The sequence below is a fragment of the Ischnura elegans genome, chromosome 9 (genome assembly GCF_921293095.1).
Source record: "Ischnura elegans chromosome 9, ioIscEleg1.1, whole genome shotgun sequence".
Taxonomy (NCBI): Eukaryota; Metazoa; Arthropoda; class Insecta; order Odonata; family Coenagrionidae; genus Ischnura; species Ischnura elegans.
This window is the reverse complement of record NC_060254.1, coordinates 33,753,521-33,768,547: the sequence shown is the minus strand read 5'-3', so window position 1 is coordinate 33,768,547 and position 15,027 is coordinate 33,753,521. Positions and strand designations below refer to the sequence as shown.

Genomic DNA, 15,027 nt, shown 5'->3' with positions numbered 1-15,027 from the left:
GTTAATTTTTCTGTGATATTGAATGAGAGTTAGTTATTGAGATATGGTGGACGGCTTTTCAATATAAGTTTTATTTCAGGTACTGGGAATACAACATCAGATGGGACATACAAGCCATCATTTCTTACTGACCAAGAACTTAAGCACCTCATCCTTGAAGCTGCTGATGGGTTCCTGTTTGTAGTCACATGTGACACTGGTCGAGTTATATATGTTTCTGATTCTGTCAGCCCTGTCCTTAATCAGGCACAGGTAAAATACAGATTATTTTTTTGCATATTTTAATTTTAACTTTTGGATGGTTAATTTTCATAGATCCTTTGATGTAGCTGAAACGAAATTATTGTTTGGTGATTTAATTTTTTGATTTTTATTTGTTGTGATGAATGTTGAAAGTGAATTCCAGAAGAGTTGATTTAAATAACATTCCTCTGATATTAAGAATTAATTATCACTTATGATCACTTAAGAAGTTCAACTTGCATAAATTTTATACCAAGGAATTTTATTTTATTTGGTAAGCATTCCTAGTGGACATGCCGTAATGCTTACTAAGAAATGAAAGTAATTCTTTTATTTATTACTTTTTACTGAGGATTAAATATTTATGGTTACAAGATGGTGAAATGTGCCTTAATTGCCATGAGAAAAAACTCACAAGGGCTATTCTCAAGCCACATTATTTTGGATCACTCATGTGTTTTAGCATTTGACGAAATATAATTTTCCAAACAAATAAAATATCCAGAATATTCTTGTTGTGTTTGCAATTTTGTCAAAAGACTAAGGTCTTATTGTTAGGATCAAGCTTGGCTCTTGGCTTATTTTTCCTCACAGGATTTTCCTCAAATTGCTTATAAATTTATTAGCGTATGTTGCTTGTAAAAACTTTTGCAGAATTTCTTCACTTATTTCTCTATTTATCAATATTTTTTATTTACATAAAAAAGATGGTAAAACATGAATTTAAAAAATAATTCTAGCAATTATAGGTATTAAAAAAAAAAATCATAATGTAATCAAGGAAGTATGTAGTTGTTCTTGCCTCTATTCATATCTTCCTAAACCTAATACTCAATTGAATTCAAGTGCCATTAATTCGCTGTTGTTTGATTCTCCGTTTACCTAGGTATTTATCCATTTTGCACTAAATTTTGATTTTCAGAGTGACTGGTTTGGATCATGTATTTTTGATCATTTGCATCCTGAGGATGTTGAGAAAGTGAGGGAGCAATTGTCGACTCAAGACCCTCAAAATACTGGTAGAATTCTGGACCTCAAAACTGGGACTGTGAAGAAAGAAGGACACCAATGTGAGAGCTAATTTTAAATTCATTTCCCGTATTAATTCTTCAGAATTATTTTTATACTTTGGCTCACTTTTAACTCCTGTAAATGTCAGATTTTGTTCTCTACTGGCTATTGTTAATGGTAAAAGTTTCTTTTAATGTTTGAATTTGAGGAGCATGCAAAGTAGTTCCACATAAAAGCTGATGAATCCAATATTTAAATTTAAAATTTTCTGCATACTAATAATAAGTTGACTTTCCAGTCTGACAATAATTTGATAGTTGGTTGTTGATTTTGTGTTACTATTTGTCTAACTAAAGATTTTTTTAAAATTTAGCTTCAATGCGCCTGTGTATGGGTTCCCGGAGAGGATTCATATGCCGGATGAAAGTTGGGAATGTTCAGCCTGAAACTATGTCTGCTGGACACCTTAACCGCATGAAGCAGAGGAATAGTTTGGGCCCAACACGAGATGGCCAGAATTATGTTGTAGTACACTGCACTGGCTACATTAAAAATTGGCCTCCATCAGGTATGTTTTATATTTTGATTATGGAAATTGGCAATGAAAGTTTTGGTTTAAATGTGAAAAAAATCTTCAAAGGTACTTGTTAAGAAGTTTGGATGTGGTGGTGTTTGTGTTTTAGTTTAAAATTCTTGTCTCTATAGTGGAGCAAATTCACCAGACTATTATTAAATCAGGCTTTAACGTTCACTTTTAATTTAAAAAATCAAATGAGCCCTCTTTACAAACACACTTGTCCAAGAAAAGTACTCACGAGGGAAATTGGGAGTGATGGCACATACCTTACTTCACAAATCTAATTACACCCACATTATGAACGCAATAATTACTTAGGGTGAAACATTAGAAGTGACAACACATACAACTTAATGCCACTATTCTTATTACAATACTCTCTCTTTTTGTTTCGTGTCATCACCCATAATTGTTGTTCATTGTCATGTTACTCTCATTGTTTCCTCATGTTGTCAACAAGAATCGTAACAAGATGTTCAAATTTTCACTTGCTATGTGGATAAAATGGGAAATCTGATGAGTGGTGCTTTTTTTATAAGTGCCATTTACTGTTTTTTGGATTTGCTACGGTAATAACCTTAGATAAATCATCTGCGTGGCAAGGTCATTGCATAAGTTTAAATTTGCCTTTAGGTTCTGTTGTCAGCATAAATCACTTGATCACAATTGAGTGAGAGATAGTAACAAAACCCATTTTTTTGTTTAATATGTATCTACTCTACAGTTCATCAGTGTATCAGTGGTGTAGTTGCTCTTTTGAGTCCCATTTGTACTTCTTTCTTTTACCAATCTTTTTGGTTATAAATTCCAGTGTAAAATACAGTGTTCTCTTTTTTCCACTCTTTAGGTGTCCAGATAGACCGAGGAGGTGGTGATGAAGAAGGCCATGCCTCATCTCATTGTTGCCTTGTCGCAATTGGAAGGTTACAAGTTACATCTACACCAAACACCAGCGATCTCTCTGGCTCCAATTCATCATCAGGTTGGTTGTTTATCTCTTGCGTACAAATTTTCAGTGTCCATCTTTATAATTAATTAGGAAAAATCTTCTCTTTTTAGTGCTATTTTTTCTTCATTTCTCTTTATTTTTTACATTGTACTCATTGAAAAAGAATAATATTTAGTATATTTTAACAATTTATGAGATTTCACATAGTTTTTAAATTTTAGGTTAAAACTTTAATCAAGACTTTGGAGCCCTGTAGGTTTACTTTAATAATTTTTTGTTTCTTGAAGATGCTTGTTCATGATTATTTTTTATAATTCCACTGTTTGGTATATTGATAGCGAGGCAAATCTCAAATCAGAATAATCCTGCCAAGCATTCATGATTGTTTTTTTTATTCTTTTTGAAGGTTTGATCAACTATTTTACAATGATTTTTTTTTCAAGCCCAAACCTTCTAAATGAAAAAATACAGAAAATTACATATTGAGAGGCCTAGATATGAAATATCACCAAATAATTTTGTTTTTATCTTTCAGAATTCATATCTCGGCATTCAATGGAGGGCAAATTCACTTTTGTGGACCAGCGAGTCATTGGACTTCTGGGTTATACTCCCCCAGAACTGTTAGGGAAGTCATGCTATGATTTCTTTCATCCAGAGGATCAGTCACACATGAAGGAAAGCTTTGAGCAAGGTAATGTGATATCTGAATAGACTTAAGTTTTTCACCTTGAAGTGAACTTGTGTGCTAGTGATAAATATGCTATGGGTTACATATTAAATCTCTTGTAAGTTACATAATTTTTTTTCTGAAGTTGATTCAATACTTAAAGTCTTATTGATTAACTTCCAAAGAATAAATCATCACGCTATTTTCTGTGAAAGTTTTGGTCATATTAGTTCGATAAGTACATTTTTGGCCTTTCTCATGTGATATTGTCATTTTATAGCTTGAATTCTGCTACTATCTTCATAGAATACTAACATGTGGCCTTAAATTTCATGTGAAATATTAGAGATGATTTTATAAAATATTCATCTGGTTATTGTCATGTTACATAGTCACTCTACAAAGTGTTGATCAGCTGTTTCAATTTTTCAATTCTGCCTTTAATTTAGTGCTGAAAAGGCATTTTTGAGGCCTTTGACAGCACTTTTTGCTTGTTTATTTTGATTTACTTTGTTTCTGAAAGCTGTGTTTGTCTTGTGATCATCATTATATAATTCCTTCATTTGCAGTTTTGAAGCTTAAGGGGCAAGTCATGTCGGTGATGTACAGATTCCGTGCCAAGAATAGGGAGTGGGTGTGGTTGAGGACTTCTGCCTTTGCATTCCTCAACCCGTACACAGATGATGTGGAGTACATTGTGTGCACCAACACTTCAGCCAAGTGAGTAAATTTCATGTGAAGCAAGATTTTATGGCGAGTGGTGATTTAATGGTAGTAAGATTTAATTTAAATAATTATTTTTATCTGGAAAAATTATTCCACTTTACTTTATCATCTAAATTGAAGTAAATAAACCTTTTTGTAATGTTCGATGTATTTAAAGGGAAAAATTTGTTTGTTAAATTGCATTTCAAAGCACAATGTCATCATCAGACCAAATCAATACTTTCATAAAATGAATTGGTCTGATGACGGTGGTACATGCAGAATACATTGCAACTTACTAATTTTCAGCATTTAATAGGGTAGATAGTATGAAAACATTTCATTTAATTCATCGTGTTGTTCAACTCTTGTGTAATACAGTTGAAATTACCTTATCAGTCAGTAATGTGGTCTTTATATCACATTATAATTCATTGTGTTGGATATTGTTGGTAACATTTGACTTAATAAAGGACTTAATAAAAAGTCTTTCATTTAGGTTTCTGGATGTAAATGGCATTGTCATTGTGATACAGTTTTGATACTTGTTTTAGAAGCTACAGTAGATTCCGGTTAATTGGGACATATTGGGACTTGTAATTTTTGCCCCAATTAAGTGGCTGCCCCAATTAGGCGAACTCTCTTGTATATGGGCATAAACAAACGTTGAAATTATAGAAAGAAGACTAAAGAATGTTTATAATGCAACATAAGTTTATTAAAATATTAAATTGATTAATAAATCAGCGAGTTTAGTTAATTTATTATCATTTTAAAGAATTATAACATTTTTGTTAAAAATATTTTTCACAGCCTCGGGCGACGCTGAATGAGTGTCTTATACTAAGTCCTATTGAAGAAAAGTCTTATCCTCTTGCGGGTAGTATAACAACAAGAGCTTTCAAAATAGGGCAAGAATAGGAACATTTGTGAAAAGTAAAAGTAAATCAAAGGAGGAAAATATAAAAAAATAGTATGTATTCTGAAAACAAAAAAAATTAATTTCGTCGTGAGGATAGAGTCTATGTTGCCGACTCATGGCCCAATAAAGCGGCATGCTGTCCCAATTAAGCGGAGAATACTCTGGGATATACCTCTTGGGTTCTGTTCTTCAAGATCTGCCCCAAATAAGCGGCTGCCCCAAGTAACCGGTGGACCCATTAAATGGAATCTACTGTATTCATTAAATCTTTACATTAGTAATTTATTATTATTATTATTGAACAGTGAATGAAGTAAAATAATACTTATTAATGAAGCTATAATCGACAGTTATGTGTCTGAGTGTTTTAGTTTTGATGATATGGTTACTTGTCTGCTCTCTTATTGAAGGCGTTGCTTAATGTGGCTCTTTTTAATATGATAAGCAGGTCACTACACCCCCACCAGGATGCTGGAGCTGCAGATCCCAATGACCCAGTTGCCTATCAACAACCTGGATTGGATTATAGTCTACAGAGAAGAGATGTATATTCCCAAATGATAGGGTCGCATATTCAATGTAAGTGGATTTTATTTTCCTTATTAATGTGTTATTTTTAAAAATTCACCATTAATTTAGTACTTTCTCTTAGCGTTTACTCAAGAAAATATTCACTCCATCCGTCGGATGGGACGTTAAGCCGTGGTCCCCTTGGTGCCTTTCGTTAAGAGCAGGCTAATGCCTATGCCAGGTTTCTCTCCACCCTTCCTTCCATACCCTTCCCTCATGGCGTAAATGACCTCAGCCTCCTCCTCCAAATACCATACCATCTAGAAAATATTTTCTCATTGCTGAGGATATTGTTGTTTTGGTGCAAGAAAAGTCTCTTGCTCTTGATAAGATTTTCTTGCTGTTGATTTTATCAGTACAGTTATGTATGAAAAAATATCCATCTGTTTGCATTGAGTGTTTATATTTTTTGTATTATATAGATAGTGTTCTTGCACCTAATAAAATTATCGGAGACCCAATTTAAAGCTGATTTGTTGACAAGAAATTATGGTTGATTATGTGCTTCTTATCATACTCATGTATTCAACTGTAACTTTGTTTTTTAAATGGATATTGATCTCTCTTAAAGCTGTTGTTTTCAGCCAGGGTTCATTTTGATTTGTAATAAATTTTCAGTCTTACCTTTTCTGATGTATAGTAATGTTTACTCAATTCCCTTATCTGGATCTTATATCAGCTCGTCCTGGAAGCACGCAGAATGTGTACGGTGCTGGTGGTGGGAGTTATGATCCGACAGCAGCATCACCAGTGGCAGCGTATGGTTCTCCTGGTCCACAGCAGCAACCACCACCACTGTCACAGCCCCCACCTGGCCCACCACCTCCACAGCCCATTCTAAGTCGCATTGGAAAGACAACGACCAGTCCAACACCTGCTCAGGCAGCTTGGAGCCAACCTCATCTTCGGCAGGTTAGCATTGGGTGAAAGAAAAACAGATAGAAATTGTCATATACTACTTATCATCTTAGGGCCCCCGCACCCCCGTGCACTGGAAACTTTTATAAAGCAACTATTTAATTGCTTTGTAAAAGTTGCCAGTGAGTGGGGGCCCTAAGTGGTGAGGAAGATTTTGAAACTTTGGAGATTTCTACTTTTGCCCTTTCTGAAACTATTGATTGATGTTGCTTGAAAATGCTTCTTCAGGATGGTGATCACGAGCTTCTGATACAGTGATTAAATCAAAACTTGAAGCATTTACGTGGTGGAAGGGTTCCATATTAACAATGAAAACACTTTGTTACTTCCACAAAATACACAGTTTCTATTTATTACCGGTTTCGGCTATTACACCATTTTCAAATACATATTTTTAACATACATTTTCAAATTCATATTTGAAAATGGTATAATAGCCGAAACCGGTAATAAATAGAAACTGTGTATTTTGTGGAAGTAACAAAGTGTTTTCATTGTTAATTCTGATACAGTGATGTTATTTGTGCCCATATTCGGAGCTCTGGTGTTTTGAATGAAATTTTCTTGGACTCACCTCCGTGTATGACATTAGGTCAGATGATGTTTCGGGGTCTGACTAATCACTCAGTCTTAAGATAACTAATTGAAAACCTGAGGGATTAACTTTATGCATGGTGATAGTTTGATATGGCATCTGGAACATGGTTTTGGCCATCACACAGTGATTTTATGCTCTCACCAATCCCAGACCATCTCAGATCTGTGATCACTGCTCCACATTGAACAACACACAGCTGCAGATGCGTGGTTTTGTGGAAACAAGGCCATTAATTGTTTTGTGATATTTTATTTGCAAAATTATGTACAAATATGCAAATGAAGGAAAATGCAGGTATTATTCCTCTGTGAAATAGCACCAATACGAAAGTAAAGCTGAAAGTTTAGGTGAATATGGGAATTGTGGAGCTTCATCATCACCTTTGGATATTACGAGCCCCCGTTATAGCGAGCAATTTTCCAGGGATTTTGAGCTCTTGTTAAACTGAGCTTTCATTGTGTATTATTATTTAGGTCCCAATGTGCTAGAATAGCAACTTTGATTCTGTTAGCTTTTCCCCCGGTATGTATTGGGACTCTGGGACTTCCCTAGAAGTGATATCCACTTTATTCTTCTTCTTTGCAGCCTGTCACTGAAGGTTACCAGTATAGTCAGATGAGTCCATCACGCTCACCAGGTGGTCCAACCTACACTCAGTTAAGTGGTGGGGGCGGTGGGGCTCGAGGTGGTCCCCTTACTCCAACACAAGCTGCAAGTGCATACCATCATCCTGCCAATACTGCTCCTGCAACGTCCACAGGTATGGCAAGATTAAATACTCAATTGTGTGTGGAGCATGTGTTGTATATTTTCCCATCTGTTTTGTGCTCTGAATGTGTGCCTTGACCAAGTGCAGTCGAATTCATATTTGCGATTAGTATTCGTATTAAAAGTATTAGCGGCGCCACTTTTGCTGCAGTTCGGAAATGGAGTTTTGATATTTTCTGTGATACCATTAGGAGAGATATTTGAACAACATTCCCATCTCCTGCAATATTTTTATTACTACATTGTCTAACGGAACTGTATATGGGATATGTGAAATGTTTAATTCCACATGGATTGCGTAGCTCATGTTAGATAAGATATATCCACCTACAGAACTTGAATTTGTTTTCTCTCATGAGTTTGCTGAATTGTTGAATTACATTTTGTACAATGAACACTAGTCTTTTGAGGAGAGATATTGAATGTAAAAATGTATAAAAGATCTGCCACAATATCACATCAAAGAAATGCATGTTAACATTCAGTTTGATTTAGTGACACTAAAATACTGGTTTGTTTCAGTGCATGACTTTAGAAAATGCGTAATGCGACTCTGTAGTAGCAGTGATTGAGTTGGCATAGTGGTAAAGCAGTGGGCTCTCCTCTCTTATGATACGAGTATGGTGGTTCAAACCTGTCTGAGAGAATATTTTTTCAATGTCACAAAATGTTAATAAGATATTTTTCTTATTCACTTTAATGCATATTAACTACTGTTGTCGTTATAAGATTTGTGTGGCAAAAATTCATTCTGTTTTCTGCGGAAGTCATTATTTTTTTGTCTTGAAATCTCATTTCATGAAGAATACGGAAAAAATAATTAGCTTTCTGCATCAATTCCTCTGTTGTAGTACCAGAATTTACGTCTTCTGCAATGATTGCAACTGTCCTAAACACTGCCTGTTGCTGGAAACAATGGAAAACATGGAAATCGCTCTTGTTTATCACTATCTTTACCTTATTATTGTGCAGCTAAACATCAGTGGATTTATTTTCAACTGATAAATCGACTTTTTCTTTCTGTTGTTCTAAATGAAGGTAGTGTGTAAAGAAACACTTGTATTCTGAGTTTGCAATGTCCTAGCTGATCACGATATTGCGATAGAAACGGATGGCTGGATAAGTCTGTGCTGACTTACTTCACATGCTCTACAAGATCCTCTTCCATTTTCTCCTTGCTATTTTCTTGTTGCATGTGGGTTGGGTTGATTAGATGTGATTGCAAGTTAATGAATGAATGTGATTTGTGGATATGAAATGAATATGTACCCTAATTTGGGAGCTGTATCCTTCCTTTCAATTGGTTATTGATATAAGCTGTTGCTACATCTTGTCCCTATTTGATGGTATCTTGTTATGGTACTTCCCATCTCTTGTGTTACTAGAGATAGTTACAACTATTTCCTAGGGTAGGTTTATTCGTTGGCTGTAGCATTATTTTGCCAGTAGTAAATCATGTGTTTGAATCCTGAAAAAAAATTGCTAACATTTTTTAGGAAGATATTATAATCCTTACTTGATAGATTTTTGGAAATATCATAGTGTACTGCATTTTCTGTTTTTAAATTTTAATCCTTTCTATGGATCCTGTGCTGTTTCTTTTGTTTTTAATGGGTTTCTCCCCAACCTCTCACCATTCTTCAAGTAACCTTTCCTTGGATTCAAGCTACCAGGCATGGACAATGGGGAACTTGCATGATTTTTTTTAATTTCATAGGGGGTTAGAAAATTATTTTCTGAATACAGCAAAGAAAACCGCATGTAAATCTGAGTTTTCCTTCGCGAGTTATTTAATGATAAATATAACGAATTTTAAAGCGCGGGAAAAACTCCCTCACCCCCCAAGCCACTGCCGACGAAGCCTCGATGACGTCAAAGGTGCCTAAACATCACGCGAAGCTATTGTTGTGATTGTTTGTAATAGTTGCCAGCAGTTGTGAGAGCTTCGTTTGTTAGACGTGTTGATTATTTTATATTTAAAGATAAATATCCGACGATAGAGGCTTGGAAGCCCTCGTATTTTGCATTATTTATAATATTAATATCTGAGTAAGGGCATAAAATATAAAACTGGAGCAGTTAAACCAAAAATTTGATAATACCTAAATAACATCGTTGTAGGAGTCTGAGCCACGGCCATTGGAAGGGGGATACGTCAATTGTAAGTTGATGTTATCGACGGCATATCATTCATTTAAGTATGTAATTAGAACGATTTTGATGTTTACTAATGTCCGCTTAGCTTTTATATGCAATAACTTCATCCGTTTATTCGTAGGTACCGGAGAATTCGTCGTTTAGGACTCTCTGTGCTTGTATTATGGGGTGAATTCCAGTCAATGCAACTTTTGCTCGCTGATTGGAGACATCTAGGAACATTTTTGTGCCAAAATAGTGTTATTTTTAACGTGACATCTCCCGTTAAGCTACTGCTAATAATCACAGTGCCAGTGGTTGTAATGCACTAAGTTTGACAAGGTTGAAAAATATCGGCCACGAGTTATCAGTGTTCCATCGTGATTGAATTGTAAAAAGTGCTATTACGCTATCGATAAATGTCTAAAAGTGGTGTAAAAATTGTCAGTGGCGTGCTAATCTCCGTTGTTCACCGTAGATATGACATTTCACGATCACGCTATTGAAATAAAAACTGGGTGTGAAGTTTGTTATTCCATTATTTCAACGAATAGTAGTGAGAAATGTCACTTGTGTGGGCTAATTTAAGGGTTTAAATCAGTGAATAAATAGTTGTATTCATCATAACGAGTTCTGTTATTGTAAGTTGTACGTGATGAATATAAGAATGTGATAGTGACATCCAGTTTTTGATAAGAGTATTTGCCTATTTCCCATTATATTTTTATGGTATCTGCTAGTATATTGTTTATGGATTTACCTATATCATTGAAATAGGTTGTAGCTTGTGTGTGTTGGCAGCGGAACCGATTCGCGATCTCACATGTGGATTGTGTGCAGACTGTTTTGCTGTGAATTCGTACCGTAGGACGGATAGGACTACCTTCTCCGTTAATCCAGCGTTGCCAAATTCAACAGCACAGCTTACTCTAATGTCAACAGCACAGCTTACGATCGTTATCCTCCAGTATTACAAGTTTCTTTTACAACTCGATTTGCCGCCGACGTATAGCAATAATTTGTCTTAACAAATTCCATGAGGGTCGTAGCATCAATTTTTGGTGTCCTAAAAAAAGGCTGGTGTCCTAACACCCCATGCCACACGCCTTTTAGGCGGCTTGCGGGGTATTATGTAGACGTAGATGAATTTCAGGTGTACTATTCGAACGAGTGGCAATGTTATCATCCATTTTTCTGATAACCAAAACACACGAAGTGAAACGCTTGTACTTCATCATCCCGATGCCGCATTATTAATATCCCAAGTAATAATCTAGGCACAATAGCAATAGGAAAACTTGCCCAAGAATAACAGAACAAAATAAAGTGACGATGAGCGGCTAAATACTCCCTCAAAACAAATTTTACACCATGCGCTCAGCGTATTTCCCTACTCCCTACGGTTGTTTAGGCACCTATGTCGTCACGCCTGGCCTCGGCAACGCTCGGGTGTCTTCGCGCAGTGGTCGGCTCAGAGAAATTTTTCTCGATTTTAAATGCAATTTTTTTATTTCTTTTGATGTTGAATGGAGAAACTGAAGGTATTTTTGCGACCTAATGTATCCATTTGACTTATTCAAAATAGTTTTTAGAGCAATCTACGACCCATGCAAGTTCCTCATTTGCATGATGAATCATTTTTCTCTCCCTACCTCTCATATCCTGAAATCCCAGCTTATGAGCTGTTATCTGTTGTACATAATAACAAAGTTGACAATCTTAGAATCTGTGTACTGCATCCATCCATTCTCTCTATCTTATACCAGTTCCATAACTCTTCTATTGGGTCTATTGTGTCTTCAGAATTTTTTGGCCTTCTGTACTCAGTATCCTCATTTGATCCCCTATCACCAACATTGCATGTATTTGCATGGGATGCACCTTGTTTGTCGGTGGACGTTTTTTTTTCGTGACGTTTACAGTTTTGGTGCTCTTTGCGTAGGCATGTGGCAGTGGCAGGGGTCAGCTGGCCAGAGTTCGGACGTGGGGCCAGGGTCTAGTGGTGGTGCTGCTGGTGGTCACGCTGCACCTGGCGCTCCTGGTGCTGGCGGTGCTCATCCGAGTGCGGGGGGCCCGGGTGGGCCCCCCGGACAGCAACAGGAGCTGACGGACATGCTGCAGATGCTAGACCAAGGGGGCACCACTACCTTTGAGGATCTCAATATGTTCAACACCACATTTGAGTGAGATTCACGCTGGAGTCGATTCATTTAGTGCATCTCATTTTTGAAGATCTTTCCCTGCAGTTGCGGGATAGCACCCCTGCATCTCAATTTGTCGAACAGTTGGAATCCTGGTCAAAGCATTGATCATGTTCCGAGTGGTTTGAATCAACAAGTGAGGTCAAGTTTGAAATGCAGCTTATTTTCTATTCGGTGGAAATTACAGTATTCCTTGTGAACTTGCTGACAAGTTGTGTGGATAAGTGAATGGAGTTATATTGTAGATATCTCCTACGTCACTTTCATTTTTTTTGTGCTTATTAAGTTGTATAGTTTCATTGGTATTTATGGTATCATTGAAGACTATAGCAGAAGACACCTCATGCCATATGTGGATGTTTGAGACTTTAATTATTGTATAGTTCAACATTGACCTTCGTGTTTTTTAATGTTTGCAATATAGTTTGGGTCGTTTGAGGAATGATAACTTGTGAGGAAGGTATTCTTTTGCCCTTGATTCCTTCACTTTTCTCAACAAATTTCTACTCTCATGAGAGTATTTTAATTTTACATTAATGTGGTTAACTTTTGATAAAGTTAACTGGTTTATTACTTTTGCCTGAATAATGGAAATTATTCATATACGATGAAAGACAATCCCGTGAAAAATGATTGTCGAAGCATAGGTCACTGCAGTACACCTTTTATAGAAAAAACACACTTTGCATGGATAGCAAATAAGCCTTATTCAAAAGTATTTGTTTTTATTGATAAATTTTGACCAGATAGGTTACAAGCACCGATGCACAAGGATGTTTGTTCTGAACAAGAGGAACGTTTTGTTGAATCCTCAAGGAATTGCTTGTGGGTAGTAAGTATTGAGGCTCACCACATAAAAGCTGTAAGCAGCTTTCCACAAATTGGCTTGATTAGAGATAATTTTTGAAGTTTTACTTTAAAATAAGTTCAATGGCTGAGAGTTTGAAATTAATTCAAATGCATAATTTTTCAACCCTTTCAAAACTTTTCACTTGAATAATTTAAAATATTTCACTTCCATTGTAAATGGCTCCCAACACAATATAAGTACAGGATCAGGAAAAATAAATATTTTGATATTGACTTGTACTGTCTTGATGTAAGTCCATTATTTAAAGGCTTTGTCAGACTCATGAATTTAATGCAAATAATGGTTTGTTGCCTTTAGATTCAATTTTTTTGGAAAGTGAGCGAGTCATAATTTGTTTCAGTTCATTCCAAATCTTCAAATTTCTACATTTCACCTATCTGTGTTATATGATACCTATTCATGTTGATTGCTTATGAATGCATGTATGCATAGTAGCACAAAATTTTGGAAAACTTATTCCTTTCTCAGAATGAAGTATCTTCTTGCACATATCATGAAAGTAATTATTGCGTGAATGTATACATTTGAGTGTGAATGAGCTGCTGGCACTGAAGAGATTTAAGATCAATTATTGTTGGGGTATTAGATGTAGTATTTTGTGGTTATTTATGCAAACTTGGGAGTTTTCTATGTAAACCTCAATTTCATTTTGGAAATTGCTTATTTATACGTCCAAGTACAGCGAATGGCTGTTGCAGTACAATGTGCAGAACAGCAATCGAAGAGCCATTTGTAGTAACCATTTTATTTCAACTAATGTAATATCCATGTACAAACAAGAAAAAATGATATTGTGTAGAATTGTTTGTAGTGTTTTTATATCACTTGAAATATGGATGAGGAGCTGTTTGAAATTGCTGTCTTCTGATGAAATGATAATACCAAGCACTTTTAGAGTATAGTGCAACCCTCAGATGTGTGTCTCTGTTTGCCTTTTTGGGATTGATGGGCAACCATTGTTGGCATACACTTTAAAATCGGGCATTTTAATTGCCTGGTGGTATAATTATGCTTTTGATGAAATGAGTGCCGTTTCAAATATCTAATCCCACATGCTGTGGTGACTATAGTTTTTATAACTGCATTGCGTGCTGATGTATCCATAGGTTTCTATGTACAAATATTTGAGTCTTCGAGTGGCAAACAAATGTAAATTTCAGTGAATTTTTTAAATTAGTTTCAAAGAAAAGTAATATGCAGATCAGTGCTAAAGCAGTAATCTGCATAGAATGTGTTTAAGAGACTATAGAGAAGCATATATCTCAAATAAGCATTCTGGGTCACATGTTGTTGTGCTTGTATGGTATAGGAATAAATTCCTTCATTGATTAATCAAATGTCTTTGTCCTAGAAAGAAGTTAAATGGTTATGGGAACCACATATCTTGTAAGAATTGCCTGCATTACACAACAATGAGTGATTTCTTTATATTGATTGTTGTTTTATTGCTAATCATTATTTAAAAGTTTTGCCTGGTCTGGATATGGGGCTTGTTATACTATAGTTAAAACTGATCAGTGGCTCCCTGATTATGCCATGACAGTTTTAGAGCTATGCCTGAATTTATTTCATCAGAGAACCATGTTGCTTCTGAAGAACTGCAAGCTGGAGCCTATATTCTTACTGCCATCTTGGGTTTACTTGACTTGGGTTTAATCGAGCCTTACCTCTTATGCTCCGGAAAGCTACTCAAGCGGATACTACCAAAAGCACTACAAAGCTACCTGTGGATACTGGTGAAAAAGTGAAGGGCTTTGTATGTGGGACAATAAATTCTTATCACTTCCTTGAAAAAGATATATTTGTACACTTTTGATGAATTCTTCTTGGGTTCTCAGCCAGGTTAATTCGTTCGTATAAGCCGACGTTTTGAGATACGACTTATCTC

General features: G+C 35.8%; 1 protein-coding gene across 4 annotated transcripts in view; it reads left to right on the top strand.

Moving 5' to 3' along the window:
- Window positions 1-14,569, top strand: part of LOC124166063 (aryl hydrocarbon receptor nuclear translocator homolog) — a 138,071-nt gene extending 123,502 nt beyond the window's left edge. For 3 of the 4 annotated variants that reach the window (XM_046543677.1, XM_046543676.1, XM_046543674.1), the window contains 10 exons: window positions 80-252; window positions 1,166-1,313; window positions 1,628-1,822; window positions 2,679-2,813; window positions 3,316-3,474; window positions 4,020-4,170; window positions 5,523-5,656; window positions 6,327-6,559; window positions 7,749-7,923; window positions 12,010-14,569. In XM_046543677.1, the coding sequence (XP_046399633.1) occupies window positions 80-252; window positions 1,166-1,313; window positions 1,628-1,822; window positions 2,679-2,813; window positions 3,316-3,474; window positions 4,020-4,170; window positions 5,523-5,656; window positions 6,327-6,559; window positions 7,749-7,923; window positions 12,010-12,254 (1,748 nt within the window). In that variant the 3' untranslated portion in view covers window positions 12,255-14,569. The remainder of the gene's footprint in view (window positions 1-79; window positions 253-1,165; window positions 1,314-1,627; window positions 1,823-2,678; window positions 2,814-3,315; window positions 3,475-4,019; window positions 4,171-5,522; window positions 5,657-6,326; window positions 6,560-7,748; window positions 7,924-12,009) is intronic. The other variant, XM_046543675.1, reaches the window with a different exon arrangement.
- The last annotated feature ends 458 nt before the right edge of the window (window positions 14,570-15,027 follow it).